General features: G+C 44.0%; 1 protein-coding gene across 1 annotated transcript in view; it reads left to right on the top strand.

Annotated features, from left to right (window-relative positions):
- Positions 1 to 27,911, top strand: part of LPP (LIM domain containing preferred translocation partner in lipoma) — a gene marked incomplete at its 3' end in the record, with an annotated part of 228,428 nt that overhangs the window by 14,004 nt on the left and 186,513 nt on the right. The window contains exon 2 of the mRNA XM_080349381.1: positions 11,956 to 12,157. Within this exon, the coding sequence (XP_080205507.1) occupies positions 11,965 to 12,157 (193 nt within the window). The 5' untranslated portion in view covers positions 11,956 to 11,964. The remainder of the gene's footprint in view (positions 1 to 11,955; positions 12,158 to 27,911) is intronic.

Below are 27,911 nucleotides of genomic sequence, written 5' to 3' on the forward strand. Positions count from 1 at the left end.
AATGCTGTATGATTACTAAAAGAGGGCTTTATCTTGTTGTGCTCCAGTGTCATGTCATGCTTGCCTTTTCTCTTAGTATTTCCCTTCACTTATTTTCCTGTGCTTCCAGAACACCCTTCTTTGAACAGCTGTGTTCTAAATGAGGGGCTGTATGTTGAGTTGATTGCAAATAGCATAGGGGTAGCTAACATCACCTTATGCCTTCCTCTCCCATCCACATGGCCATGGACATTCTGAAGCATCTCTGGCTTAGGCACCATCTCAAAATATGCATTTTATTCTGCTTTATTGCTTGACAAAAGGACCTGAGTCCAATGTGGGCTGTCATTGCTAATAAAGCAAACTGCATATGGGGTTGCTTCAGGAGAAGCCTCGGCAGTAGGTTGGGATAAGTTGTTGTTCACCTTTACTCCCTGCTGGAGAGGCTGTTATCCAGTCTTGAGTCCTCCAGTTGAAGTGGGATGTTGAAGATCTGGAGAGGGTCCAGAGGAGGGTCAGTCAAGGATCTAGAGCACATGGCCTGCAAGAAGAGGCTGAAGGAGCTTTGCCTCCTGACTCCAATGGAGAGGATACAAAGGAGTGATCCAGCAGCAGCCTGTGACTACTGCCCAGGGGTTTTACAAAGGTGACAAATCCAAATGCTTCTGTCCAGATGGCAAAATGAAATGCCATGGATGTACATAATGGATTGGGAGATTCAGCTGGAGAGTTGGAAAAAAGCATTTTCATCAGTAAAATAGTGCAACGTTTTCAACAAGTCACCAGGTAGCAGGGAATGCTCCATTTTGGAGATTTTCAAGGACGAAGGCACAGCAAGTGTTATCTGGTGTTCGTATAAGTCCGGTCTCCCACTAAAAGCAGAACTTGGTAACCTACAGAGATCCTCTTTCTTTCTTTCTTTCTTTCTTTCTTTATTTCCCGAAAGTACTTCATGCTTTCAACTTCCTAAAGAAGGAAGCACTTAAATCTTTATTTTTGCTTTGTGTTGCAAAAGTGAGACAAGAATACATTGGGGTGCTTATGTCTTGATGATGTCAAATCACCTGTTGTGAAAAACAGAGAAATGTAGTTGCCTTTTTTTTTCCCTGACTGTTTATATGAAGGGGTCTGTGTACTTCCTTTCCTACAGTTTTCCTGCACTCAAATATTGTGCTTCCATTAGCAATCTCTCCACAGCATCAGTTCCCAGACATCTGGCAGCAATCACTCTTCCGTGTGTTAGGATATAGAATTTTCCATAGGAAAAAGGCTATTTCCCATGATTATTTGCTAGGTGCCGTGGTGTGAGCTGCCAAAAATGAGGCACAGGTTGGTGCATTGCTCAGGAAGGAGGAGAAGTCATCCAGGGATTTGTCATACTTGAAGTTGTGACTTTCAGGACAGCGTGGGATCTGGGGGAGGAAAAATTAAGTGGATCAGGTGGTAGGAAAATAATTGAAAATTAAACGTTTTGTTCTTGGACACAGTTCCTGCCCATTAATTGATTTAATTTCTTGCTTTTTAGGCATCACAGTTTCAAAGTCTGGTTCATACTTCCAGTTCCTTGAGGTGTCACAAAAGTGTCATAGTGGTGTCGGCCCCACACTCACATGCTTCTTCAGTGGAGCCTGTGCTGTGCCTGTATTCTGGGCTGCAGCTCCTTTTCCATTCACAGAAATCCTCTGGACAGCTTGGGGTTCAGACTTCCAGTTGCAGATGTTTTCTTCCAGGGATGGAGGCAGATGAATCTTCCTGCAACCACAGCTATTTAGAAGGGGGAGTGCAGGGAACCCATTGTAAATTAAAAAAAAAACAACAAGCAAAACATCTACATCCACACCAGACTTGCTGGGTAGTACCTCGTGCTCTACACTGTTTCTATGTTCGCTCTATACCAGTCTCTCCCTTGCTACTGAGCTCACATCTCTACTGCTTCACCCTGGGCTGAGCCATATACACACACAGTGGCCTGCAAAGCTAATACAATTATCATTGTGTCAATGTGCTGCCACAGTCCCATTTGGTCCCATTGAGGTCTTGCTGATATCTCACTGCTGAGCTGAGTGTTAGTTCTGCACGGTTCCTTCTTGTTTACAGCCAGCATCAGCATCCAAACAGCCTGGTCTTGCTCTAGCACATTTAACCTTGTCATATCTTCTTGTCCTGATTTCTTTTCTCTTATATGGGATTGTGTTAATGGAAGTCCAGTCTCTTAACCATTTTATTTGACTGATAAGGTCTATGTAGCTTGGCAGTACCATGCTGAAGTAGGAAGCCAAGTGCTGAGCTGTGCCATAGGCAATATGATGAGTATGGGCACAGAAGGAATAAAAGCGGCTTTTTTTGGCAGAAGGATCTTGAAAATAAATTGTATGCAAGAAAACAGTGTTTGTGTAAGGGAACTCATGGTCTGAGATTCCCAAAATAATCTCTCTGCATCATTCTGCCTCTGTTCCTTTGTCTGTGTTAATATATTTCCTCTCTTATTTTATGCATGAAGTTCTCAAGCATCATCACAAACTTTTCTTCATGGTACAGCAAGCGTTTGGGTCAAGTTATCAGGAAGAGAAGCTTTCAGAATCGGAAGAAATTTGTCTGGCTCAGAGCTGCCTCCTGGCTCAGCTCTTAAGGTTCAACCACAAACTTTGCTGTATTTGAGTAAGCATTTTGAGCAGGCCACCAGGTCTACCTCCTCTATTGCAATTGCCCTGAGGTTTGTTGTGACCACAAGTAGCTGAGGCCTTGGATTAACATTTTATTCAATATGATTATGTTTGGAGTTGCTGAGGATTGTCTCCTACCACAGAGATCAAGAATCAGCCTGCTCTCTGGTGGAACAGTAATGTGGTCTTTAGAGTTGTATTAGATTAGATAGATCTATCTGTCTCCAGGGAGCCAGTACGATCTCTTTGTTTCAATGCACATGGGCCGGTCAGGTTCAATTTATTGGGTTTTTAAAGCCTAGTTTGTCATCCGACACCAGGATGTGACATGGCTGTAAAAGGAAGATCCCGTTCATCAGCTTTTATGTGCGTGTTTTGCAGCAGCAGTCAAATTCAAACAGCCTGCATCGAATTCCAAAACTACTAATGCAATTATACTGGAAAAGAAAAGGAATTTTATGTTTAGTTTGCCCTTTTGCCTTTTCCACCATTGAAGCTGGTACAAGAGAAATGAGCTAAGAAAGAAACTTAAAGAGGGGTAAGTTTTTGGTTGATACCAAAATTGTCCCAGCAGCAGGATTTTGGTATAAGAATGAATGTGATATTGGCTTGGTATCTGATGAACTATATTCATGGTGATGTTAACCTGCGGCAAGCTTCTTTGTAGCAGAGACTGTTCTTTATTATCATGTCTTTACCATCTCCACTATGGACTTTCAGTCTTTCTGTTACGCCTGAGTAGTACTGTAGAAGTTGTAGTGACTTAGTACATAAAATAGGAGTCACATTCCAAACTAGTGCTGATCTGCTGATAGGAAAAAAGTAAGTGTGGATGCAGCCTTGCTAGAAAACAAAAAGTCATTTTCCAAGTATTGGTTATTTGGTTAAAAGAATGGGCACATGCTGTGTCCATTTGTGAACCGTTGCAACTAGAGAATGAATAATATAATGTTGCATTGCCAGTAGGTGATATTGCCGGCATATCTTAAGTGGGAGACAGCTATATTGCTGTAAACACTTTTGAGTGTAGATAAAGCCACAGCTGGAAGTCTAGGGTTTTAGAGTTACAGAATAATTGATTTTGGAAGGGATCTCTGGAGGTCATCTGGGCAAACCTGTTGCTCAAAGCGTGGCGAACTTTGAATTTAAATCAGGTCTTCTAGAGGATCCCGTAGAAATTTGATTGAAGCTGTTAAAGCCAGAGTGAGATAATACTAGATTGTATGCTTCGAGGAATAATTCAGCACAGGCAGTGCTCTAACTAGGTTTCTTTCTCCTTTAACTCCTGTGATTACATTAGTAATGTCCCACAGCAGGAAACTGGTGAATGCTTTCAGCCCTGTTTAGCTGAAGAAGTCACTTTGATTTTTTCCTATTTATTTATTTATTTTGAGGGAATTGAGCTGAAGTTACAAAACCCTGCCTTATCCAGGCAATTGGAAGAAACTCCGTGTCTGGGGAATGAGGAAGATTTAAGCTTGCTCCAGCTGGCACTTGCTGTGAAAGACTGAAGCAAAGGATCAAGAAATGCCCAGAAACAGTGTAAAACGGGTGCAAAGAAATCTCATCTCAGGGAGAGATGTGCCACAAGGAGCTGGAGTCCACATACATCAAGTTTGCATATGGTCAAGAAGGCAGTCGCTGAAGGGTGACAGCATGTTCCATTCTTCTTCATCGTATCTCCGACCTGCTTGGTGGCTCAGTTGACTCATGTTAGCTCTCCACTGATAACCAGCGATCAGGGTCACATCAGCCCCATGTACAGGATTCCCCATGCTCAGAGATGTTCTTCCAGCTTTACAGTTCTCCTGGTTGCTGATGTGTGACGTTTGAGGGGCACAAAGGGCCAGAGACAATTTGTTGCTGGGAGGGTCTGAAGGAGGAACTTCTTTGGACTAGTTAATATTACAAGACTTAAATCCAGTGAGATGTTGTGCAGATCGGCAATGATTTAAGGGAGTTCAAAAGGAATAAAAATTCCCCAAATCACATAATTTCCCATATGATGTAAAATTGATGAGGATAAGTAGTGCCATATGGGAAAGATATCCCAGGAGAGCTTGGCTTGAGTTTGTAAGTACCTATGGCACTTCTTATGTTTGCTTAAAGACCTCTAATGAGACCAGAGTTTTGACATTATATCATCTTTTAGAGGCCACAAGAAGCAGCAAAGCTTCATAGCTAGAGATTAATGGCCATAAATGGAGAAATAAATTCATGGGACATTCAAAGGGGAACAGTCCAAGAGAAACAAGCAGCTTCTGGAGCTTATAAAGAGTAAATCTCTTTGGTCAGCCTCAGTTACTGCTTTTGACTAATTAGTAGAATGGAGGTGATGAGGGCAAAGCAAAGAACTGCATTTTAGCAGCGCATTTGGTTTTGTGCTTTGGGGAATTTCAGGCAAAAAATGAAGACGAATAAGCTTAGAATAGAAACATTGTCTTGTGGTTTGCATCTCTAACTGAAAGGGGTAATGTATGGTGTGATTTTACATCATGAAGCATGTCCCCTTGGTTCAGTGGTAGAGTTGATCTTTGAAACTCAGTTGGAAGGTAAAGCAAAGTCAAAAGTTTTCTCTCTGAATTCTTTTATGTAGCTGGAAGAGAAGGGAGGGTGGGGAGAATGCAATCTGCCTTTCTATAGATGGCTCCTGTAAGGCCTTAGATACAAACTTGGATTATCTGGGGAAGGGGATGCCTTGATCAAGTTCTTGAATACTATCAGAGAGAAGCTGTAATAGGGCTTCCAGCTGCATCTGCTGTCAGTAAGCAAGGTCCTTTATTCTGGTCAATCCCTTGGCCTTTTAGGAGTGATGGCTAACTGTGCCATGGGTCATGCTAAGACAGAACATTATGGATCTACATCAAGCCAGTGGATTTAGGAAGGAAAGGGGTGGAAAACAGAGCAGACTGTCTGGAAGTGTAGGATGTTGTTGCTTTTTTTTTTGTTAAATGCTGTTGTTAGTCACTGTGAAGCATTAGCTTGATTAACTCAGGGACAAATTTTTCTGGCTTGGCAAAGTCCATCAGCATCCAAGGAGTATTTAGTCCATGTTATAAATATGAAAATGAAATGGAGATTTATTTGGGTAGAGTCTAATCACAGAAAAGCCAGCCTGTCTCAGAGATTAATGTACTAACAATTTCAAGAGTAGACAGATTGGTACTCTACCCTTCCATTGCTTTTCTGATGTGAGGCTAAATTGACCCTCTTTCTTTTACCTTTGCTTCTCAAAAGTGAATGACATCCTGTAATTAAAAGCAAAAACAAGCACTTGTGCATACACACTTAAGAAATGAAAGTAAAAAATGGAAAAAAAAAACCCTCATCAGGCCTTTATTACTGCCTGATATTATCTTTTATTGATATTCCTGGTCTGACATTTTTAGATAATGCGGTCTCATCTTGGGATTCGCGGATTCTAGTTCCTCTGCTGTGGTGTATTCTTTCATGGTTAGAATTTTCTGAATGTACGGCATTAAGATCATCCTAATGATAGAACCGAAGCACACTGTTTTCCTTATTTATGCAGCATGATTTCACTCTTAGCTCTTAATGTTATTTATCATGGTTAGTCCGGTCTTATCCTCTGCCTCCAAAAGTAGGTGATGACTAATGCTTGCAAGGAAGGAACTATAACAGAACCTTGGGCAGCCACAACTGATTTCAGTCTGGTTTTTGTCTTTGATATTATTCATCGTTTTACCTCTTCCATTTTAAGTTGCCATTCTTGGAAAAATGGTCTTATGCTGGCATCCACCACCTCATAAAAGGATGTTAAAACGTTGAAGAGAGTTCAGAATAAATATATATTAATGAATTGAAAAAGGTCTGCTCTTTACAGTGAGTTTAATTGTTGCTTAATTTAAATATTTTTATTTGATTCAGCCAATGACCTGGGTGTGTTCTGAAAGGATCTGCATAAAGAAGAGAGGCAGGTCTGTAATGCAGATGACAAGAGTGTAACAAAATCCAGTGGTTGAAAGCAGAGCTAGATAAATTTAAAGCCAGACATAAAGGCAAAGCTGTAATTATGGTGCTTAATTGCTTGCCCAAACAATTTACCTAATGCTGTGGTGGATTCTCCAATCTTGCATTCCTTCAGTTGAGGCTACATGTACTTTATGACAAATATTCTTTAGCTCAAAAAAAGCTTTGTGGAGAAATAGTTGGGTAGAGTTCAGTGTCCTGCACAGTGCAGGAGGGCCAGAAGAGATGGTCAGCAGGGCTTTCAAAGCAGTGACATATGGGAGAGTTAGGAGATTCTTGTCTGGGGTGGGGCGGTGAATTTGGGAAAGAGGCATTGCCAGGGTGGTCAGTGAGTAAGGAGTCACAGGAAAAGTGTATAGCAGCTGGAGCAGGAATGTAGCTGTTGAGTTACTGCTGACCGAGGAGGATGGCTGTGTGAGGGTGGCAGGCAGACGTGCAGAAGACTTCAGCCAAGGCAGAGGGAGATGTGGCACTGATGGGGACAGCAAGAGGTTGTGGGATGGTTCCTAGGGGCATGGGGCCTGATGACAAAGGTCATTCCAGCCTGGCTGTGTTAAATGTTGGGTGGCTAGATTTATTTAGGTTTGCTAGTAAGGGGCCTGTTTAAGGCAAACAATTCCTGGTGAATGATTTGCATGGAGCAGAAATGTGGGAGTCTCTGTAGATTTAACCTGCAGTTTAACCTTTCAGTGAGAGCAGCAGGTGGATCAGGCCCTTAATGCATTGCATTTGGCATACATGGAGCAGCAATAGCTGACTTGGCCAGCAAAAGGCTGGTTAGATTCAGTGTTCTTCACTGTGAGATTGTTCTGGGGAACCAGAGTGGGTTTGATGTTTGTTTTTCTTTCACTCCATCCGCTATTACTACTGCAGGAGAAGCTTGCTGTATTCACGCTCAGACGCATGTAGTGCAGCTGTTGTAGTAGCTCCATCCCTGATTGCCAAGGTGAGACGATCCACTTTACCACATTGTCCCCTGCTACATGTTTCCAGGATCTTTTGTTCTGGTCCTGCTTCATGGGTTCCCTCCACTCATCCATCTTGATGCGCCCTTCATTGTTTTTTCTGTCCTTGTTTCTCTCAAGCCTGCAATATCCAATACAACTTTTTCTTTCCATGCTCTGAGATTCTTGGTGGCTTTAGACTTGTTGCAGCCACTGACTTCTGCAATGCCCCACATCCTACGTCTAGCCAAAAACTTCTGAAAACAATACTGCTTTTTGCTGAACTGACAGAAACAACTTTTTTGGAAGGAAACACTTCTGGGACAAAAGTGAAGCATGTGTTTGCTGACTAACCGGGAAAGCACTGGCCTCACCTATTGGAGGTTCTTATCTAAGTGCAGAAACCACAGCAACAGAGAGGCGATGGCATGTGTGAGTTTAGAGTAAGAAGACTGATGATAAGCCCTGGTTGCCCTGTACTGGTACTTGTCCACATCACAAAATGCTCATCTGTTTTGCTCCAAAGAAGCCTCTGATTGAAAACCAGGCAATATTGCAGGGCATGGTGAGGGAGCACTGCTGACTTTCTCTGAATTAGCCAGAGTGCTTCACCGTGGAGAAGTCTGCAGAGAGAGGTGGGGGGCTGTGCCCATCTGTAGCCACTGTCCCTTATAGTTTGGCTTGCTCTTGGCCTCTTACCGGATGAAAAATGAGGAGTAATTAACAACAAACTCATGAGTTTAGCTTCAGCTGTTAGAAAGAGATTAACTGATTTTCCTTTTTTTTTATGATCTTGCAAAGTAGTTAGGCTAAATTTAATTGAGACTAGGGAGCTGGGGCTGGAACAGATGAGGAAAAGGGAACTTGCTGAAAACATTGTCAAGGCACAGATAGCAAAAACGAATGACAGCAAATGCATAACAGAAAATGAGAGGGGGAGAAAGAGGAAGAGAAAAGGCTAATGGGGAAACAATTAGAAAATACCACCACCGCCAAAACAAATGCATTAGAGGATAGCTGAGGTGGAGCTGTGTGCCAGCCTAGAGTCAGCAACCAAGTGTCCCAAACTGCCTATAAGAGCACTGTGCTTTTTAAGCTTATTCTTTGAGATTCACATTTTCTTCAGCCATCCTCAGCACAGTGAATCCTGGCTACTGAAGCAGATATACTTGGTTTGCGTATCACTCAACCCATTGCTGCCATGAACCTGGCAGACCATGAGAGCTCAGTGGAACCAAGACGTGTTGCCTGGGAGGTGGTTAAGAAACAATGAGAACAGGAATGGCAATAATTTGGTCACTGCTGTGTTGTTCTCTTTTGCTTTCAATCCCTATGTCCAGGGTCCAAGGGTGCTTCATACAGTGGGATGATCTTTCATCTGGAATATCAAGCCAGAGGCTGAAAAACTTTCACAATAAAACTCCAGGATGCTTTTAGGAATGGGTGGTAAGGTATAGGTATCTTTGGATATAATAACTCTGCAGAGTTGTCCTGTTTAGCTCTCAAGGCTGAGTGCCTTCACTGCTTTCTGTTCCTAAAACCTAGATAGTTGTCTGAGTTTAATTGCCACATTTTACATTTGTGAAGGATGTGGGGAGAGGAGGCAGCAGTGTAGATGAGTCTTACTGCTTGAGTGGCAGATGGTTTCTAGGTCCATCAGGGCTGGCACTGGTAACGGGAAGTCCCAGGCGGTGGGAGTGCGGTTCGTGTGTCCTCTGCCCCCACCCGTTGTGGCTCGTTTCCTCTCTGGCCCTGTGGGGAAGACCTGCCTTTCACTTCTTGCTTTCAAAATGATGCTCAGCACTATTAACATAAGATTGGACAGCAGGCATATATGCTTGTTCACCTCTGGGGTGCTCCTGCCATGTTCCCATCTGCTTCATTTCTAGCCAGTTCTCCATGCTGGCCTTTGTGGCTGGTATCAGATGTCTAGCAAAACAGCCTCATCCTCCAGTCGTAGGGATTGTGAAAACACTGCGTGCACACAGAACAGTCAGACTGCACTTTGAGGAAGAGCCACAAGTGGTGGGGCTGATGTTTGGCACTTGGCAGTTCCTCTCCGGCACGAGAAGCGACGGAGGTGGAAGATGACTACAGATTTTCTGTCTCATAGTGTTGGGTTCAGATATTGGGACTTCAGGTAGAAATGACTCCTCACGAAGGAAACCTGTTACCTGGGGTAAACGTAGTAGGTTAGAGTAAGCACGCACATATATCTATACATATAGAGAGAGAGATAGATAGATAGATAGATATAGATATATATGTAGAGATATATATATGTATACACATCAGTTCTATCAGTCACTGCTGTTAGCTGGAGGTGCTATCCCCACACTACCATGTGGAGACCTTGCTCCTTTCCCCCAGACTGACTCAGCATTGCTAGCAAGAAGTTGTTAGGACAGGGTTATCCATGCAGGAACCCCCAGGGCTGCTGTCTCTAGTTTATACCCAAGGGTCTTCATTTGCTTTTTTTGATAAAGGACTCAACTGAATTTGCTCCACCATGAAGCTTGTAGGATGCAGATGCTTTGCCAGCCAGGATGAGTTGGCAAAACAGCTCTGTGCCTAAGTCCCAACAGCTTAGTCTTGATGTTTCTAGTGATGTGTGAGCCCAAATTAGGAGAAAGGGGAAATGAAATGTGATTTCTGCTTTGTTTTCTGTGGGTAGATTTAACTATGCTGTCAGATATGCCTTCCTCCTGCCTAAATGTTCCATGTAATTCTGAGGGCTGGTTGAAGAGCTCATTGTTGTTTGCTTCTCTGGGAAGCACATGTGCATAGAAGTCTTAGCTTTGAGGCACCAAGAAGATGCCCAGGTAGGCGAGGAGTGGACCTGTGGCTGCGTTCCTCCATGGTATCAACGAGCTGTATGCGGCTGCACGTAGCTTTGGAAATACATCCTGGTGAGCCGTTCAAATAGGCAGCTGCATGTGTGACCACAGAGCTGTGTCAGGATAGACAGAGAGCTCTGTAGCCCTGTGGACTTATGATTTCAGTCCAAGGGGGTGTACACCTGCCAGAGGCCACATTCACCCTTTCCCGTTCGCACCTTGAGCTCAGAGGACTGTTCATAGCAGCTAATACAGCCCTTTGCTGCCACACTCAGCAGAGTTACAAGACTCTTGCTTCTCAGCCTCAGCAGAATGCACTTGCTGCTGCAGGTGGACGCCACCTCTTTGCAAATCCACCAGCCCCTCCACTTTGTCCTGTTTTTCCCAGGTGGAAGTGCTTTTCTGCAGTGACAGTCTGCTCGTGTCTCCCATGGCTTGGTGTGATCTCTTGCACTGATCCTTTTCCACAATCAAAACAAATCTTTCCTGATCAGGTCACAACTGGTTTCAGTAGCCTTGAGGCATCCTGACACCAAAGCAGGGTGTGGGCAGAAGCAACAGGATGCTCAAGAGCTCCAAAATTAGCATTGGCTTTTGCCTGTGTAGGGTCTTCATTTCTTCATCACGTGTCACATCCAGCTGTGTAGGATCATCAGATGGTACTGTAGGACTGTTGCTGCTACCCAGCGAGTGTAGTTTGTGTGCGGTGAAAAACACTCGTTCATTGCATTGAACAATTTATTTTATTTTTGGTTTTTTTTTATGGACAAGATTTTCAGCAGCATCTGAGTCCAGTTCTCAAAAATGATGTAGGCTTTTAAGAGGCCAAAGCCAAGATTTTAATAAATAAGTAATGATTTGGGCTGCCTCTGTTTTCTGTTACACAAGTCGAGATATCTAAAAGGAGCCTGGTTGTCAGCAGTGTGGGATTCTGGCATTTTTTCAAAATTGATATGCTTTTAGAATATTTTAAGCTGGGCATTCAGAAATGGAGGCATCAAGTATGATTAGTTGCTTTTGAAGTCCTTTTTCTTAAAAGTTTGAGTGAAAGTCGCTGGGACGTGGTATCCTAAACGACGTGAAAAAGTGCTAAAGGTGTATTTTGGAAGTGCGTCTGCCTGTCTGTGACTACACTTGTCCCCAGAGCACCTGTACGGTTGTACATTAAAGTACTCACAAATGCCTAACGGGAAAAGGCAAGTATATCACTACTATGCTAAATGGATGGTGGGAGTGGTGGACCTCTCTGAGGTATCAGCCTGTCTCCGCTTTGGTTTGAAGCAGAAAATAGCAACACGTTTTGCAGGCACCATCAGTGAGCTGATTGGTACTTCTGACTTGCTGAGGAAAGAAAGACGAGTTTGTATCATAAGTCCTCTACATTAGGACCAATACATTTAAAGATAAGCATGCACAAGTTAAACGTGTTAAAGGGTTTTGTGGGTTTGATTTTATAAACCAGCAAAGTGTCTACTTTACAAGTGTTATTTCCCCAGCCTAAACTCCTAACATATATGTGATTTTCTTTGCCTCTCCTCTCAGATCTGAACCATGTCCCACCCGTCCTGGCTGCCACCCAAGAGTACCAACGAGCCTGTTGGTCATGTTACTGCAAGGATGGAGACCACACACACCTTTGGGACTCCCAGCATCTCCGTGTCCACCCAGCAGACACCAAAGAAGTTTGCACCTGTTGTTGCCCCCAAGCCAAAGTACAACCCATACAAGCAACCAGGAGGTGATGGTAAGTATATGTTTAGGAGGGAACTACAACGGTCTAATTCAGAGGAACTGACTGCTGACACAAGCCATTCTTGACTTGCTCTTTGAGTTTGTGGGATCATCCTTGTTTCAGGTCATTCAAATCAGGAAGAATGTGGAGGTATCTCTTACCCTTGCTCTGGCTAGCTACCCTCCTGAGAGGTGCAGGGCTGGGGGAGTATATGGGGACAGATCTTACTTGTTTTTAATTGGAAGATGTCCTCTGTCCAAAACTGATACTTTTTGAGGGGTTTTGCTTATTTGGTCTCTGCTGGTATGCGTTGATCCAAGGAGCTGGAGCTTGAACAACCTTTTTTAGTATTGGTTCTTTCATCCCAGCACAATGGGAATCCTTTACAAATGTGGGACTGAGCTGTGGGACTGCGGGTATAATTGGGATGGTAGAGCATCAGTTTGTCAGAACAGGTCTAGAAGTGCTTCCTCTCCAGCCTGATTATTTGATTCAGTTTTGCTTTTATTCTTTTCCCTCTTCTACGGAACACTCTTGAATATTAAATAATTTAATGATATAATATATATTCTATATAATGATATAATAATTTAATGATATAATCCTGAGGATATTTACACGACCATTATAGTAGCCCCTGGAGCTGTTAGGTTGGTGAAACCGATCACCATCTGTTGGCCTTCCTCTACCTCCTGCTATAAAAGTCCCTGTGTCTTCACATACCTGAGTGGCGAGCCTGGGAGTTGGGGTCCTGGCTTGTGGACCCCTAGAGGGAGGGAGTTCCCAGCACCAGGAGCAGCTCTGGGGTTTACAGCTGGAAACCTCCAAGTTGAAGCACCCGGGATGCCCCTACCTGATAGTGGAGAGTGTGTGACAGAACCTTACTGCAGCGGAAACAAGGTGGACGGCAATGATTTTAGGAGAGAGAGGTAGCTGTCTTGGCAGGGTAGTGACTTTTCTCTTCCCAGTGATTTACTGTGCTTACAAATGGGTGGAAAACTCTTCCCCCCTCTCTTCCCCATCCTCCCCCCAAATCAAAACTCAGCTGTATTCAAACAAATTGCCCAACCAGCTTTTGATTTTTGGTTTTGGATGCTCTACTTTGTTCCATCACCACTTATCCCTCTTTTGTGTTGAGTGCAATAAGATAAATGTCATCCATATCTTTTTTTTCCTTTTTCTACTCTATCGTTTGAAAGCTTATACATTTTCAGAAAGACTACAGAATAATGGAAAGGAGAAAGAAAACCAAAGCAGCATATTAAATCTTGCACTTGAGCGATTTTCTAAAGTTAAGGACATTTTACAGGAAAGTTGGAAAAGTCTGATGAGTGTTTCATTTTTTTCCCCTCTGCCGCTCTAACTTCAGAGAATTCAGAACGAAAAAAGAAAATGTGTTGGAGGGGAAAAGCGAAGTCATATGCACCTGTTCTGTTGCCTTCAGTAACAAAACATTAGCGAGTAAGGAAGAGAAAGACATTTGGAATTAAAAAAGTACAAGAAAATCTATTTCTGAAGTGCAATGAAAATGTCAACTTCAAGTCAAGTGGAAATTCTTATTTTTCTAATTCTCTTAAAATTTAAAATAATAATGGAAAACGACACTTTTCCTAGGAAAACTATTATTGATCTGTTGCTATTTTTTTAAATGAAAAATATCAGTATGCCTTAATTGTTGATGCTTCAGTGACTGTAGATGTGATTATACGTGATTCAGGAACATGATCACCTTCTAAAAAGTTCTTTGTTGGTGTTTGAGGAAGGAGGATTTACCTGCGAGCAGAGCAGATGCTGCAGGCTGAGAAGGTGGGGACAAGGCACCCAAACATTTCTCAGGCAACACTGACCACCAAGTCCCACAAGCAACGGAGGTCTGTTAGAAACCAGGAGACATCAGGAGCTTCCAGGAGACCTTTTTCCATGCCAGCCCCTTGCTTTGCCTGATGCTGGGCTTTTGGAGATCCCATCATCATCTGGCAGGTCTGGAAGAGCTAAGGGTTGGCCATGACCTGGTCAGGGACCGGCTTAGTGATATGACAGCGTGCCTGCAGCTTAAACTAATCCACTTTCAGAAGGTGACACACTGCTGCTTGGTGTCAGCAGCCAGTGCAAAGCCATTAGCCCAGCTGTATATAACCCTGAGAACTTGAGACTTCTGCGATCTGTCAGGCGAGGGGGAGCAGCGAGAAAATATTTAGCCCAACATGCTTCATTCACTTTCTGTGGCTCCCTTCTCTCCTTCAGGCTCCCTAATTGTTTCTTCAATGACCTCCGTTGTTTTTGCAGCAATAATTCAGCCTGGGAGGCAGCTCCACGCCCCACTGGTTCCCGGTATAAAGGGGCACTCTGAGTTGTTTTGCCTAAATTTGTTCTCTGTTAATTCCAGGTCTTTCCCATCCTGCTTAGCTGTGTGAGTTTGTAGGTAGAGGAGCTGCAGCATCCTACATATCCCAAAGTGTTTTCACCCCTGATGTCCCTCCAGAGCTGCTTTGCTGCAGACACACAGGTTTTCTGCCAACCACATGGGTGGCACGTGGTGAGCATCCTTATGGCAGAGATGAGTGCAGGCAGCGGTGCTGCTCTGGGGAAGGGCTGTCCCAGCGCTGCTGTGGGGCAGAATGTGGCTGTGCCCATCGCATCCTGGCACGACCCTGCCTGTCACAGCCATGTCACTGCGGTCAGCTCCCTGGTACTAGGAAGCTCTCTGGGAGACCGGCAAATTCTGTTCCTGGTAACTTCTTTAGCACATTGCTTTTAACATTCGGGAAAATGCACCCGGTGGCTTCATGCTTTATTATTTTTGTAGGCATGTCGCTTGCACATAACAGGTCTGCCTGCCTGATAGCATTTGTGATTTTATTTCTTGAAGGCATTGAAAGCGCAGGGGAAAGACATGGGAGTGACAGGCTGTGGAGCAGACACTGTGTGCATAGGGGGAAACGGCTGTTCCCACCTCCCACAAAGGCATTTCCTTGGTCTCGCTTTTACTTTGATTTTCTTCCTTTTTTTTCCCTGACACCTGCACAAAAATCAGCCAGATTAAAAGATTCTCAATGGAACTTTAAAACAAGTTAGAAATAGTTAAATGACTGCAAAAAAAAAAGTAGAATTGCAGCATCCAGTGGGTTATAAACCAGCAGCATTTTAATGTGGCTGGAAGCACTCAAGGCATGTGTGATTTAGACCAGCTAAGTGAGCAATTCCCGCACTGCCAGCTGCCCTCCTTGCTGTGTGCCACATTGACTCGCTGTGACTTGTTTCGAATGATATTTGTCAACTCACCAAAGCAGAGACCTTGTCTTGCTGTCACAGGGATCCCTTTGGGGTCCTCTGGGTATGACTGCAGTAGTGGTAGTAATAATAATAATAATGATAATAGTAATCAATAAGACCACAGCTCTGATTAACGTCCTGCACGAGTCTCTGCTGTGCAGCTGGCTGGCGAGGTGAGCACAGCTGTGTTTTTATAGGCCCTACAAACACCAGACCAGACTTCCACGTGCTGGGTTTCTGGGGGATTTAGTGATGGTGTTCCCTGCTGTGACAGTTTGCAGGGGATTAACCTTGCTTGATCCTCGGAGGCGAGAGCACCACAGTCCCTGGGATGTGCAGATGCCTGATGTCTTACACCACTTTGTATTTACCCTACGGAGGGAGAAGAGCTGTTCAAGCCTGGGGAAGATGTTTTCTGACAAGACAAACAAGCGTGCATGAGGAGGAAGTGTAGCTACCAATGAGTTAGACTAGAAATCAAAATTAGGTGTCCAGACATTTGAGTAGTGTCTCTAGAAGAGTGGCATTGGGGCCAAAGGTAGTCCATAGATGGAGCTGAGTGCATTTGCAGTTGTAAAGCGTTTTCTGCATGTTGGGAGAAAATGGGTCCTGAGATGGGTGAGACATCATCCAGCCATGGGTTCTGACAGTCCACTTTTGTATTTGGCTCTTTTATCTCTGCTCACATGTGTTTAGTGCCACCTGCCTCTTCTCCCTGTTCCTCAGCAGATGCCATCCAACAGCATGCACAATGGGTCTCATCCTCTATGCTCACTGAGCAAAAAAACCTCTTAATCAAAATAAAGCCTTCTTCCATGGAAACTATTGTTTTCTTTAAAAGCATTGGATGTCCCATCATTGGAAATGTTCAAGGTCAGGACAGATGAGTCTTTGAGCATCCTGATTTAGTGAAATATGTCCCTGCCCATGGCAAGAGGGTTGCATTAGAGGGTCTTTGGAGGTCCCAAACCATTCTGTGATCCTATGGTTTCCCTCCCTCCTTTCCCTGCTGCCTATTTGTGTCCTGTTCTCCAGTTTTGACACTTCAGTTGGTGTTTCAGTATCACCAACATTGCTGGGACCTTGGGGAAATGCTGCCACACAGCTGTTCCAATCGGTGCTGGGCTCAGGAAGGTGGAGAAGATTTACAACTTGCAGATGAAGCAAATTCCCTTTTATCCTATTTTCCTTAGTTCCCCAAAAATGTGGCTTCACCCTCCAGGGCAGACTAAGGAGGCATCTTGTGTGGAGCAAGGTTGGTGATGGTTGGTCCACCAGCTTTGTGGATGCTGCTGTGGGCCAGGTGGCGGTGATGCCGGTGCGAGCTGGCACGCTGCCTGGCACAGGGAGGAGAGCTGGCGGTCGCTGCCAAATAAATGCCGCTATGGCAGGACAGTCAGGGTGCACTGGGAAAGTGCCAGTGGTTGTGAGGTCAAAATCAGAGGCTTCACAAACATGTAAAAATCTGTCGTCAGCTTTAGGTGGTTGGACAAACACAAGTTTTGGCTCTTTGGGCCACTGGGTGGCTTGAGCGTGGCAAGCAGCAAGCCTTGCGTTGTGGTTTGCCTTTTGGTTTGCATCCTTTTGGTTTTAAGCCTGTTTTTATAATCACAAAAGGTCCTTTCTCCCTCTCTCGAAATAGAACTCCACAGACATGAAGCAGTGCAAGTTCAGGAGAAATCCCACTGTGCTGATGCAGGTCAAGTATCAGCCCCTGGGATGGGGTTGTCCAAGCCCAGCGGGTCTGCAGGGTTGAGCTTTCCAGTCCAGCATTCAGGAACAGTGTCCCAGCTCCCTGCAGGTTGAACACGTCTCCTGTGCCATCAGGCATGGTTACCTGAGGGTGCTTTGGTGGCAGGGAAGAGAACGAGTCCTGCCTCGCCTACTGGCAAGTGCCAGATCATTGCCTGGCAGCCTGGAGGTCTCCTGCTCCTGCAGAGGTTCTGCTCCTAAGAAACCAAGTTCCTCATATTCTTGCCATGTATTTAATTTGTTGAAATCCGACCAGGCGTGTTTCTCAAGCTACCTGAGACAGACTGAGATACTGCAGTGCCAACCCTGGCTAGAACGGGCTGTGCAGACAGCAACCCTCCCAGAAAAGTCGCTTGGTTTACAGGATTGCACAGTGCTTGGACGTGCTTCTCTGTCACCTACCGAGGCTCTGAGGACACACTTTGCAAAATTAGCCATTTTAATTTATGCTTCTGGGTCCTTCTGAATTCAGTATTTATTAGTGCTGATGTCTTTTCCTTGTAATTGCCACCCTTGGTGAATATAATACCTGCAGAAACAGTTAACACGGATTTATTAATGGAAACTAAATGAAGGGATGAGAATCAAAGCAAGCTCTTCCCTTCTTTTTCTTGGGCAACTTTCAGATATGACGAACAACAGAGGATTCATGTGCAGGTCTTAGAGGTTTTCATTACTTATTTTTTTTTTTTTTAACCTTTTCTTTCCATTTCCTTTGGTTGGAGGACAGTGCAAGTGACTTATGAGACAAGGCACAAGAGCAGAGCCAGCTCCAGGGTGAGGTTATGTGTTTGACACCAGTGTATATGCTTGAACCCTTCGCCTTCTTCATGCATGTGGAGGCTCTTGAGCACTGGTTGATGATAGTCTGCCCTGTCCCTAGGGGATGGGGAGCGTGAGCTATCAGGCTGTTTGTTGTTTTTTGGGCTGTGTGGGGTTTTTTGCCTTTTTTTCCCTATTTTTTTGTTGGTTGGTTGGTTTTTTGTGCGTTTTATTTGTTTGGGTTTTCTTTTGTTTGTTTGTTTTGTGCTTTTTTTTGGGTAGGCAAATGTACCTAGTGGGTTTTGTTTACAGCAGCTGCTATCAGTAGCCCTGTCTAATTTTTGAAGCTTGGGTATGGATTTATTGGACTAGACACTTAGTGTTTTAGCTGTGCTGTTCCCTGCTCTGCAATCTCTGACAGTCTGTAGAAGCTGAGCGGATCCCGAGTCTATTCATTACTTGGATGAGAGCCCTGAAAGAATAAATTCGGGCTGGCTTGGGAGATTCTGCGAATTTTGCGTTTGGTGTTTTTTTTCTGGTTGGTTGTGCTGGGTCCACACCATAGCAAGAGGAATCCTTGTTAGTGGGAGGGTTGAGGGGCAGCGTACCTGCTCCTTGGTGCTTCACCTGAGCTTCTGTGGTGCTCTGCTTGTTGCTGGAAGGAGACCGGGGTGCAGAAGCAGCGATCTCTGCCTCAGCCCTGCTGCAGTGGTGGTTTGTGTGCACCTCATCCAACACTAACACGAGATAATGCGATTTAGCATTTGATGGTGGTGGAAGCGGCCGCTCGCTGTCGTGCATGTGTCCTGCGTTACGCACGTGGACTGTTGCTGCAGCCCAGATGAGACATGGGAATATGTTGTTATTCTATCATTTTGATGCTGAGTTGAATCCTGTGAGTACCGGAGTGTTTTCCAGTGGGATCTGTTGGTCTCTACCTCCTGCCTCACTCTTCAGCTCTGCCACCAGCTGAAGAAATCACTGATGCTCCAGCGGGTAGGCAGTATCGGAGTGTTTGGACAAAAAAAAATAGGCTGAGAAGTGCGCTAACCCCTTTCTGGTTCTATCATGCTCTGAGAATTGAGCTTGTGGAGATGAAAAATGTTGTGGGATTAAAGAGAACCTTACTGTTGCAGATCGTCCTGACTGTGCCTGAGCACAGCCCCCACACTGGTGCCTTTTATTTTTTATTTTTTGTAGGGAAAGCTTTTTTAAATTGAGTATTATAAACTTTTAAAGTCCTTCTTAATCCTTGCTCTCTTTCCTCCTAGTGTTTTTTGCACTGAACGAAATGGAGCAGATGAAGCAATACTTTATTCATTAGTGTCAGGACTACATCATCCACACGCTCTTACAAAATACAGCCAGTGCAAATAAACTTGAAGCTCCAGGCCTCTTTGTGGTGGCTTTACTACCTTCTACTCAAAAGCATTTAAAGGACAAAGCCCCAAACACAGAACAAGCACGAAGGTGGGGGTCCCTCATTAAGGGGTAGCTGCAAACCAGTTTGGAGCAGCCTTTCGGAAGTCTCCATTGATTTCTCTCTAATGACATCGTCTTCCCTGTTGGTTAAGAACCAAGTGAAACCAGTTGGAGATGAGTGGTGGTTCTCATTTGTATAATACCAGATTTAAACTGCCCGAGCAAACTGAGATGTGCTGAAGAGGTGTGAGATCAAGCTGATGCCTTTGTGCCAGGGCAGCAGCCCTCTGTAGTTTATGAGTTATGGAGACATGGAGCTTTGCCCAGTTGTCCACATTATGATGACCAGTGTCAGGACTTGTGATTCTCACCAGTGTAAATAAAGTGGCTCTGGATGGCTCCTTATATTTTGATTACAGTCATCCCAAATGTTGTCACTGCTTGGGCTGGATAGTGGTGTCTGCATCTGCTTTTTTGTTATAGACAAATTTGTAGGTCTGTGCTCTTCAGATGAACATTTTCTTTTTTGAAATACCGCCTCCGATAATGGCACCAGGAAAAAAGCAACATAAAACAGGTACATAAATTTATTGTTGAACTAGTATACTTATCTATAGTTCACAAAATGTCAAGTCATGCCACCAGTTTTTATTAACAATTCTGTCTGTGTTTAGTTAGAATTACAAATATTAAACTTTCACAGGCTCTGGAACACATTGTCTCTTATTTGGGAACTACTTGAAGTAGTGCCTGGCCTTGTTTTTTATTCTGGTGAATGAGCTCGTATTTTCTCTGTTATTTGGTATCATAAAGCAAACATTACACTCCTCAGCAGGTAGATTTTTATTTTTTGCTTCCATGCCTATTTTTTTCTCATTTTCTTTTTGTCCTGTCTGTTCTTCCGAGATACTATATTTAATTTTTCCACTTCATTATTTCAGACATTGAATAGTGATTCATCTTCGCAGTGGCCGGTTCTGTGAACCGCAATAGTTTGGGTAGAATAAAGAAAAAGGGCAAAAAAGGGAAGGGAAAAAAAGACCAAAAAAAAAAAAGAGACAATTCTGACACACACTGGAATGGAAAGAAGCCATCTTTTTATAACTCAAATTGCAAACATCTGTCATCGACTATATCAAACCCACTTTAAGAAAGATAATGTTTGTCCTCTGTGTAGTTTTAAAGGGCTGTGGTGCCCAATCAAAGCAAGAGCACAATGTTAATACAGAAATAGCTTGAATTCAAGTCGGCAGCACTTGTCCCTTTTATTTTAATCTGAAATTTTAACATCCTCCAGATGCTAATCTGTTAAATAATAACAATTGTTATGTGACAGTTGAGTTGAGTAATATTTTTTTTGCCCTTGTTCACACAATGCAGGTCTTCTATGCCCTGAAAACTCACTCTTATAATAAAGGATTATACGTATATTTTCCCTTTTCTCTGCCTAAAGCTTTTTTGCTGTGGCAGACGGAGTACTGCTAAGTCAGAGCAACCAATAAATATCTATTGGCTTATATTACAGGTTGGTCTAATAAAAGGTTAGAAGAATGAATGAGCAGCTCCTGAAGCCACAGAAGCTGCACTTGTGGCCAAAGAGCAGACATTTCTGGCAGTGATCACTACACAATTACAATGTGGACTAAATATACAAGGCCCAAAATGCTCGTTGCTTAAGCAAAGCTCGTGAAGTTGAGGGTCCGGCAGCTCTGGTTGCCCCGGTGAGGGTGGCTATGCAGAAGGGGATGAGGAGGGATATGCTCTAGATTTGAATAAGTAGACATCACTATCTAAACATTCCTCTTCTGCCTTCTTCTTTAACTAGCACACATGCTGGAAATCCGTAGCCATGCAAGAACGTGCAGGCATGCTCTGGGAGCTTGACTGGGGATTTACCCAAACTATTTGAGGAGCTGTGAAGTGCAAAAGACTTGCAGGTCTCTTCCAGCTCTTAATTCCTGTGATGACAATGACTAAGGAAAGGTTTTGGTTTAGTCTAGACATGACCAAACCATAATGCAAAGCCTGGCATGAAGGAAGGTAGAAATCACGCTGGCATGAGAACTGGCCTTGGTTTTGCTGAGTACTGAGTTTATGGGAAATGCTGCGGAGGTGAGGAATAATTATAAGAGGAGGGACCTGTATATCTGGGCCACCTCTGTTACAAGATTGATTTGGACAGCTTTAGCAACTGGCTTCTCTAGATATAAATGGTGCTAAAACAGTACTAGTAAACACAGTCTTTTTCTAAAGTAAATTCAATATAGAAAATTATAAATGTTTGAAATTTGTCATAAAAATTGAATCTAATGAGGGTTAAATTCTTATTAAGTGTAGACTGGTGGTCTCAGAGGTCAGTGACCCCATCCTGAGCAATACCAGCTGGTAATGGACCTGTTCTTTGATATCAAAATCAACTTAACTTTTTGTCCTGCTTGCACCTCAGCACAAACTCACAATCCACGTTTCTCATCTCAACTTACTTCCCTGCCAAGCCCCATCACCTGGGGCTCTTCTGCAAATGACACAGTGCCGTGCTGTGGCTGTTTCTGCATGTGCTGGGAGCATGTTGGGTGCCCTAGTGGCTTCCTTGAGACCTAGATGTGTTTAGAGTTGGGTGCATTTCCAGCTGCTTTCCTCATCCAGAACAATCCAGCTCTGCTATTTGCAGGACCAGGTCACCTCTTGGCCCCTGAAGTGTCAGCATCACCTTTACAATGTGCCATTGAACTGCTCAAGGGAACATACTAACCCCGTGCACGTTGTGCATGTGCAAAGCTTTTTGCGGTAAAAGAAAAGGGGTAATCGTAGGTCCTGGGCTGCTTCTCAGGAAGGGTAAGAAAAGGAGGGTTTCTCAGTGAAGATCTATTAACACTGCTTCAGCTGACAGGCAGTGAAACACAGGAGGTAAAAGTCCATTCTTCTCCCTTCCCAGTCCTGTGATTTAAAATGTTTGAACGCACACTTCAGAAGCCGGGAAAGTAAAAGCCCCCAGTTGTGCCAGGAGACTCTGCAAAGGCCACGGCGAGCGAAGGGGCTGTGGAGTGTTAATACAGTCCATCATTTTGTAACGAGCCCAATGTTCTTGTATGAGCTGTGTCAGGCTGTTGTCTGCACGCTGTCTTTGCTGATCACAGTAATCGGGTCATAAGAGAGGGAGAAGTAATAGCGTGTCTCTTAGCAACCAGCCCCAGGAGAAAGAGAAAATTACTCAAACAGACTATCCAGCCAGGGAAGTAGAAAGATGAAATTTTCTGAAAGTCTGTTGGAAAGTGCTCAGGGACATAATTCTTTTATGTGTGAGATCCTTATAGGCTGGATCCAATGATATCAGGCACTTTTGGTTTTTTTCTTGTTGCCTTCCTGGTAAACTTTTATTTTTAATTGGCCTCAGATTAAAATGGGGGGGGAACCCTCTGAAACAGAGATGTTTTAAAAAAATAAGTGGCGGATTTTTATATTATCTTTAACAATACTGGGGAGAAGGGAGAGAGGAGAGGTCAGCACGTCTGAGGCAGGAGATGAGGGGAGCCTCTTATCTCTACGCGAGTGCTTTGGATGCTTCCCGTGTCAGTACCAGCCAAAACACGTTGCTGTATCTGCCAGCGCCGTGGTAGCACGTACAAAACAAACTCGTCGGGTCTCTGTTGCCTTGCACGGGGTGTCACGTCCCGTGAGTGTCACGAACCGTGTGCTGTGCTGATTGACAGCTTGACAGAGAGCTGGACCTGATGTGTGGGACAGCCCAGCTGAGAGGTCAAATGGGGCAGGTACCGGTCAAGTTCATGTCAGTGGCTTTATTCTCATTACACTGGTTTTCTGTTCTCTGCGACACTGCTGGTTTGTGTAAGACACGGAGGGGGACATCTTTGAGGCCCCCTCAAAGGCTGTATGGCCAACATTGGTCCCAGGGCTCAGAGAGGAGGGTGGTGATAGGCACAGTCTGGCAGTCATAAGAATAAAATCAGGCATTTGCACTTTGCATGGGGGATGGGGATAAGTGTGTGTGCTCGTATCTTGTGCTTTAAAAAAAATAAATATTCCAGAAAGTTGTACTTCCGTGGTCAACCAGTCTGCCTCCTTCCTGATGGGGTGTGCTGGCTGCTCAGGGGAAGGGGACTGTGTTTGGGACAGTCTGCCCACCATCACAGAGTGAGAATGTAGGTCTGTGTGTGTCTAATGGAAAAGTGCGTGGTCCAAGACGGTCAAGCCTTCTCCAGGTTTGCAGTTGCGTCCTTAAAACTACAGAGACAAAATGTTTCTAAAAGTCTGGCGTAGTTCCTGACTGAAGAGATGTAGGGCAACTGTTGTATATGTGGAAAGGAACAGATACCTTTAGGTGACTGATCCAGCTACTAATTGGTGCTCTTCCTCTATTTTTGTTTGCTTTGCAATCCCAGGGCACGTCTAGGTTGTGCAGAGGGATCAGCTCACCTCTGCCTTGGGTAGCTTGACTTCATTGACAGGTTTACCTGCAGGTTCATGTGGTTTAGTGAAAGCTGCGGCCATTCCCCCAATTTGGGATCCTGGACAGCTGGGTAAAGCTCTGAGCTGCTCTGCTTGAGCTGTTGTTGGTACCTGGGTTCACTCGAGTCTTCGTCAGCTTGAGTTCAACCTGTGGATGGTATTGCAGACATGTTCCAGGAGATAATTGCTGAAGTTTTCAGAGACAAGGCTGACTTCAGCTCTTATCCTGGAAATAATCAGTAGAAGAGCAAGGAGAAAAAAACAACCTTGCAGCTGTACAGAATTAATAGCTTAGGAGCAACATCTACTACTGTCATGGAAAAGTGAGATAAGGAACAATATTAATTGTAACTGCTTCCAAGGAAATCATAGAGGCTGCTGCTTTGCTGTCTTGTCATAAAGAAGAAAGACTTTCTTCCTTAAAAGTTTAGTAATTGAAGAGTTTTCTTGCTATTTTTGTGAGTGCCGGTAAGTGATGTTTCCTGGAAATTTTCCCCCAACCCTATAAATACCGTCCCAGGGCTTACAATGATGACTCAGTTTGGGAAGTCAACACCATGCACTTCCTCAACTCGGCCGGGCGTCCCCCCGAGCGGAGCGCACGACTTCTGCAAAACCATCGATTGGTTGTTAAACTGCAGTACAATTAGGCTCCTTCTTGAAAACTGGATTCCTGTTACTCAGGGTTACTTTTCTGTCATGTTAGAGATGAAGGTAGAGGAAGCTGAAGCACAGTTTGGGTCTGGAAAGTTCTAATTGGCATTTTGAGGTGCTGCCTTTCCTCTTGGTAACGTGATCATTGAATGACCCCAGATGACAGATAGATGAGATGTTCCTAATTGCCGCTTCTCACTGACCTGGGACCAAGATTATCTCACAGATCTTGCTTTTGTAATTGGGTTCTTTCTTCCTTCCTGTTATGCTTTTGACATCACTTTATGTACCAACTGGGCATAAATCAAGCCACTTGTAATTCTTTGTGTGATGCCCAAGGAGAAATAGGACCTGTCTGACTGAATTCATTCTGCAAATATAGAAGGAAAATTGCACTGGGAGCTCATGTCTGATAGAGCTGTCTTACATAAAAAATGAATTTATAAAGACAAGAAGCAACACATGAGAGAAGTGTGAGCTGGGTAAAATCCCAGCTGGCCTGCATCTCCTCTGGCATCAGTGTGGACATGAGACCACACAGTCATAATGGGTAATATATGAAGTGTTGCAGTATATTCCTCATCTTCTGCTTAGTCCATTCAATGCCTTAGATTTGGACTGAATTCATAATTCCATTTTCCTTGTTAACTCATCCCTGCCGGCAGTGGTCCTGTGGTGTTTGAGCCCATAACCCTTCTCTACTGCAGGGAATGCAGTTGGGTTTGTAACATGAGAAAACTTGACTGAGTAATCTTGGTGCATCAGGCGCTCAGCTTGTGTGTGTAAAAATGGGACAAGAGGAAGAAATGACCTTGTGGCAGCAGGAGGAGATCGGACTGGTGGATCTCCACCAAGATTTCTAGGTCTCGTTCGATTGTTCACTTCCCTCGTTAGGGACAAGAGTCCTTTAGGGAGCTGCAGGAACAATTGGTTTGGCTGAGCCTGAAAAATCTTGATATTTAAACATTTCTCTGTGCCAGTAAATCACTCTTGTTGGCCAGACAGAAAATGCTTTAAACCTAGCAGCTAATCCAAGACAAGAGATGTGATGATACATGATCACAGCTGAACTCTTTCCCTGCAATCGCAGTTGGACTTTTTAAAAGCAAATAGTTGCTGAACCACCATGTTTCCACTCTAAGTATATGATGCTTTCCTGAGATATTACAGACACAAACTAATGGAGGAACCGTTTGCTTTGCTATGTTTTCTCACATGGGAAGACTATTAATCTTCCTGTTTCTGGTGCACATTTAGCGCTGCCTGTTTGTATGTGTCCAAAAGTGCTCTTGCTAATGATTCCTTTGGCCCCAAAGGGAATGGGTTGTGTAACTGCGGTAGGGAAACAAATAAAAGAGAAATAAGGTAGTAGGGTACCTATTTTGAGAGATGAGCTTTCACTTGGCGTGTTGATTTTCCCAAGAGGTATGGCACATCCAATACCTCGTGTAAGTTGACCATCCACCATGGCACGGGTCTCCAGAGTGGGAATATTCCATTTTAAGAACCTGTTGGATAAGACACGGGCTCATATTTGATGGACACAGCCAACTATTTAAACGTTAAAGTGCTATGAATTCCACCTGTGAAACTGGAGGCGGAGGTAACACAAGTTGGAAAATCTGGGCCTAAATGTCAGGGCCTAAAGGTCACATCTAATCGGTGGAAAGTGCAGTTGTCACCACAAACGTGAGGCTGCACGAATGGAATTGTGAGGCTCTATCTCATCTCCTAGTACCTAAGCAAATACGCCTAGTTTACACCAAGTCCAGAGTTTGTTTTTTGTTTTTAGTTTTCCTAACAAACCTGTCCAGCCAGTGCAGGTTTTATTTTAGGATGCAAACTCCCCTTTTCTTGGTTATTTTTTTTCCCCGTGATCCAAGAGCGGTGATTAAGGTTCTGGACATTTGGCCCATGACTGGGATGGAGCTGAAATCAGAGCTTTCTCTTGTAGCACTTCTGGCTCTGTCATGCCCAGAGTAATCAAAACTCTTTATGAGAGGAGCTGGAAAACTCATGAGGCATCAGAAGAAGCAGAGAGATGCGTCATATTTCTATAAGCTTTTAATTGCAAAATCTTTCAGCTACTTAGAATAATGATTAGTTAAGTCTATATTGGAAGGCAGCAAATGTCTATTTGTGGGGACTAGGGAAGTTTTCATCATTTCCGATTTCTTACCTCCTTGTTCTTCCTTCTCTATTGGAAAAGGTAAATGGTTAAAACAAGGGTGTGTTTTGAAAAGCAGATTTCTAAAGAGAGCTTGGAGGAGTCCGTGCTTGTTTGTTAATTATTTCATATGGAATAATCATCATTTGCAAGTGACCAAGAAACAACGAAGCATTTGCTCACTGATCCAAATGTTTTAGCATGGTGTTTGAGAATAAAATCTCGGTTTTGTCTGGTTGTCCCTCATTCAGTGGTACCACAGGTTACGTTTCCCTCTGATGCTTGGGCTGCTCAGTTGCTGCAAAGTTAATTCAGAAATGGCTCCTCTGAGTGGGTTTACATAAATGCAGCTGTTTGAACCTTGCAAATAAGTTTGTTATTTATGCACAAGGAAGCTGTTAAGCCAGACCCTTCTCATCAGGGCTGGCCCAGTTGAGCTGAGAAAAGGAGCAGCCTGCAAGTAAAAAAACCTTTCAGCTTTAGCCAGTAGCTCCAGTTCTTATTGAGAGTAATCTGCACTGGGACACAGATGTGTTTACTGTGAAAATGCCAATTTTATATCACCATATCTATGTGCTTTTTTATATTTGTTGGAAAATAAGAGAATGGAGTTTTCTGTCTTTGACTGAATGTTTTCCTGTTAGGGATTGGGAGCTGTGTCCCAGCAGGCTTATTCACATACTGTACTTCAGCTGTGGGCTTATCTTAATGGGGAGGGAGCTTGTTTCCCAGTTAGCTGTCAGTGGAGACTGGGGACCTGTGAAATATCAGTTGAAGCTGAGTGTTTGTAGCTCTCGGTGAGTTAGCAAGTGGAGTAAAACTCTAAGCACTGCATTATCTTCAAGTCAGCTTAGTAACTCCAGTGAAAATCACCGATTGCAATTTTGCCTCCTCCTAGCTAGTCATCATATGTGAGCTGTCAGAGTTAAGAGGCATCTTTAGCCTTAGGGAGGTCCTTACTGAGCTTCTCAGGTCTTATGACCAGTAATGTGGTAGTTAAAATACAAATGGGCTGGTGGATTGGGGTCGGTCAGCTGGCATGTGGTCCAGGCTGGGGGTTTGGGATGTTGCTTTCAATACAGTGGTGAAACCTGATCTATTTCCCATCAGTTTGACATGCTCTTCACCAGCATGGGTACCTGATAAGCAAAGTGTTGCTTCTCAGGTTTCACTGATATGTTGTCTGTTGTCTCATAAATCTCCCCATCAAGCTCTAAGTAAACACCCCTGGGTGGAATCAACAGATCATCTTTGTGGCGTTTCTTGTCA

This window comes from Nesoenas mayeri, assembly GCF_963082525.1.
Source record: "Nesoenas mayeri genome assembly, chromosome: 9".
Taxonomy (NCBI): Eukaryota; Metazoa; Chordata; class Aves; order Columbiformes; family Columbidae; genus Nesoenas; species Nesoenas mayeri.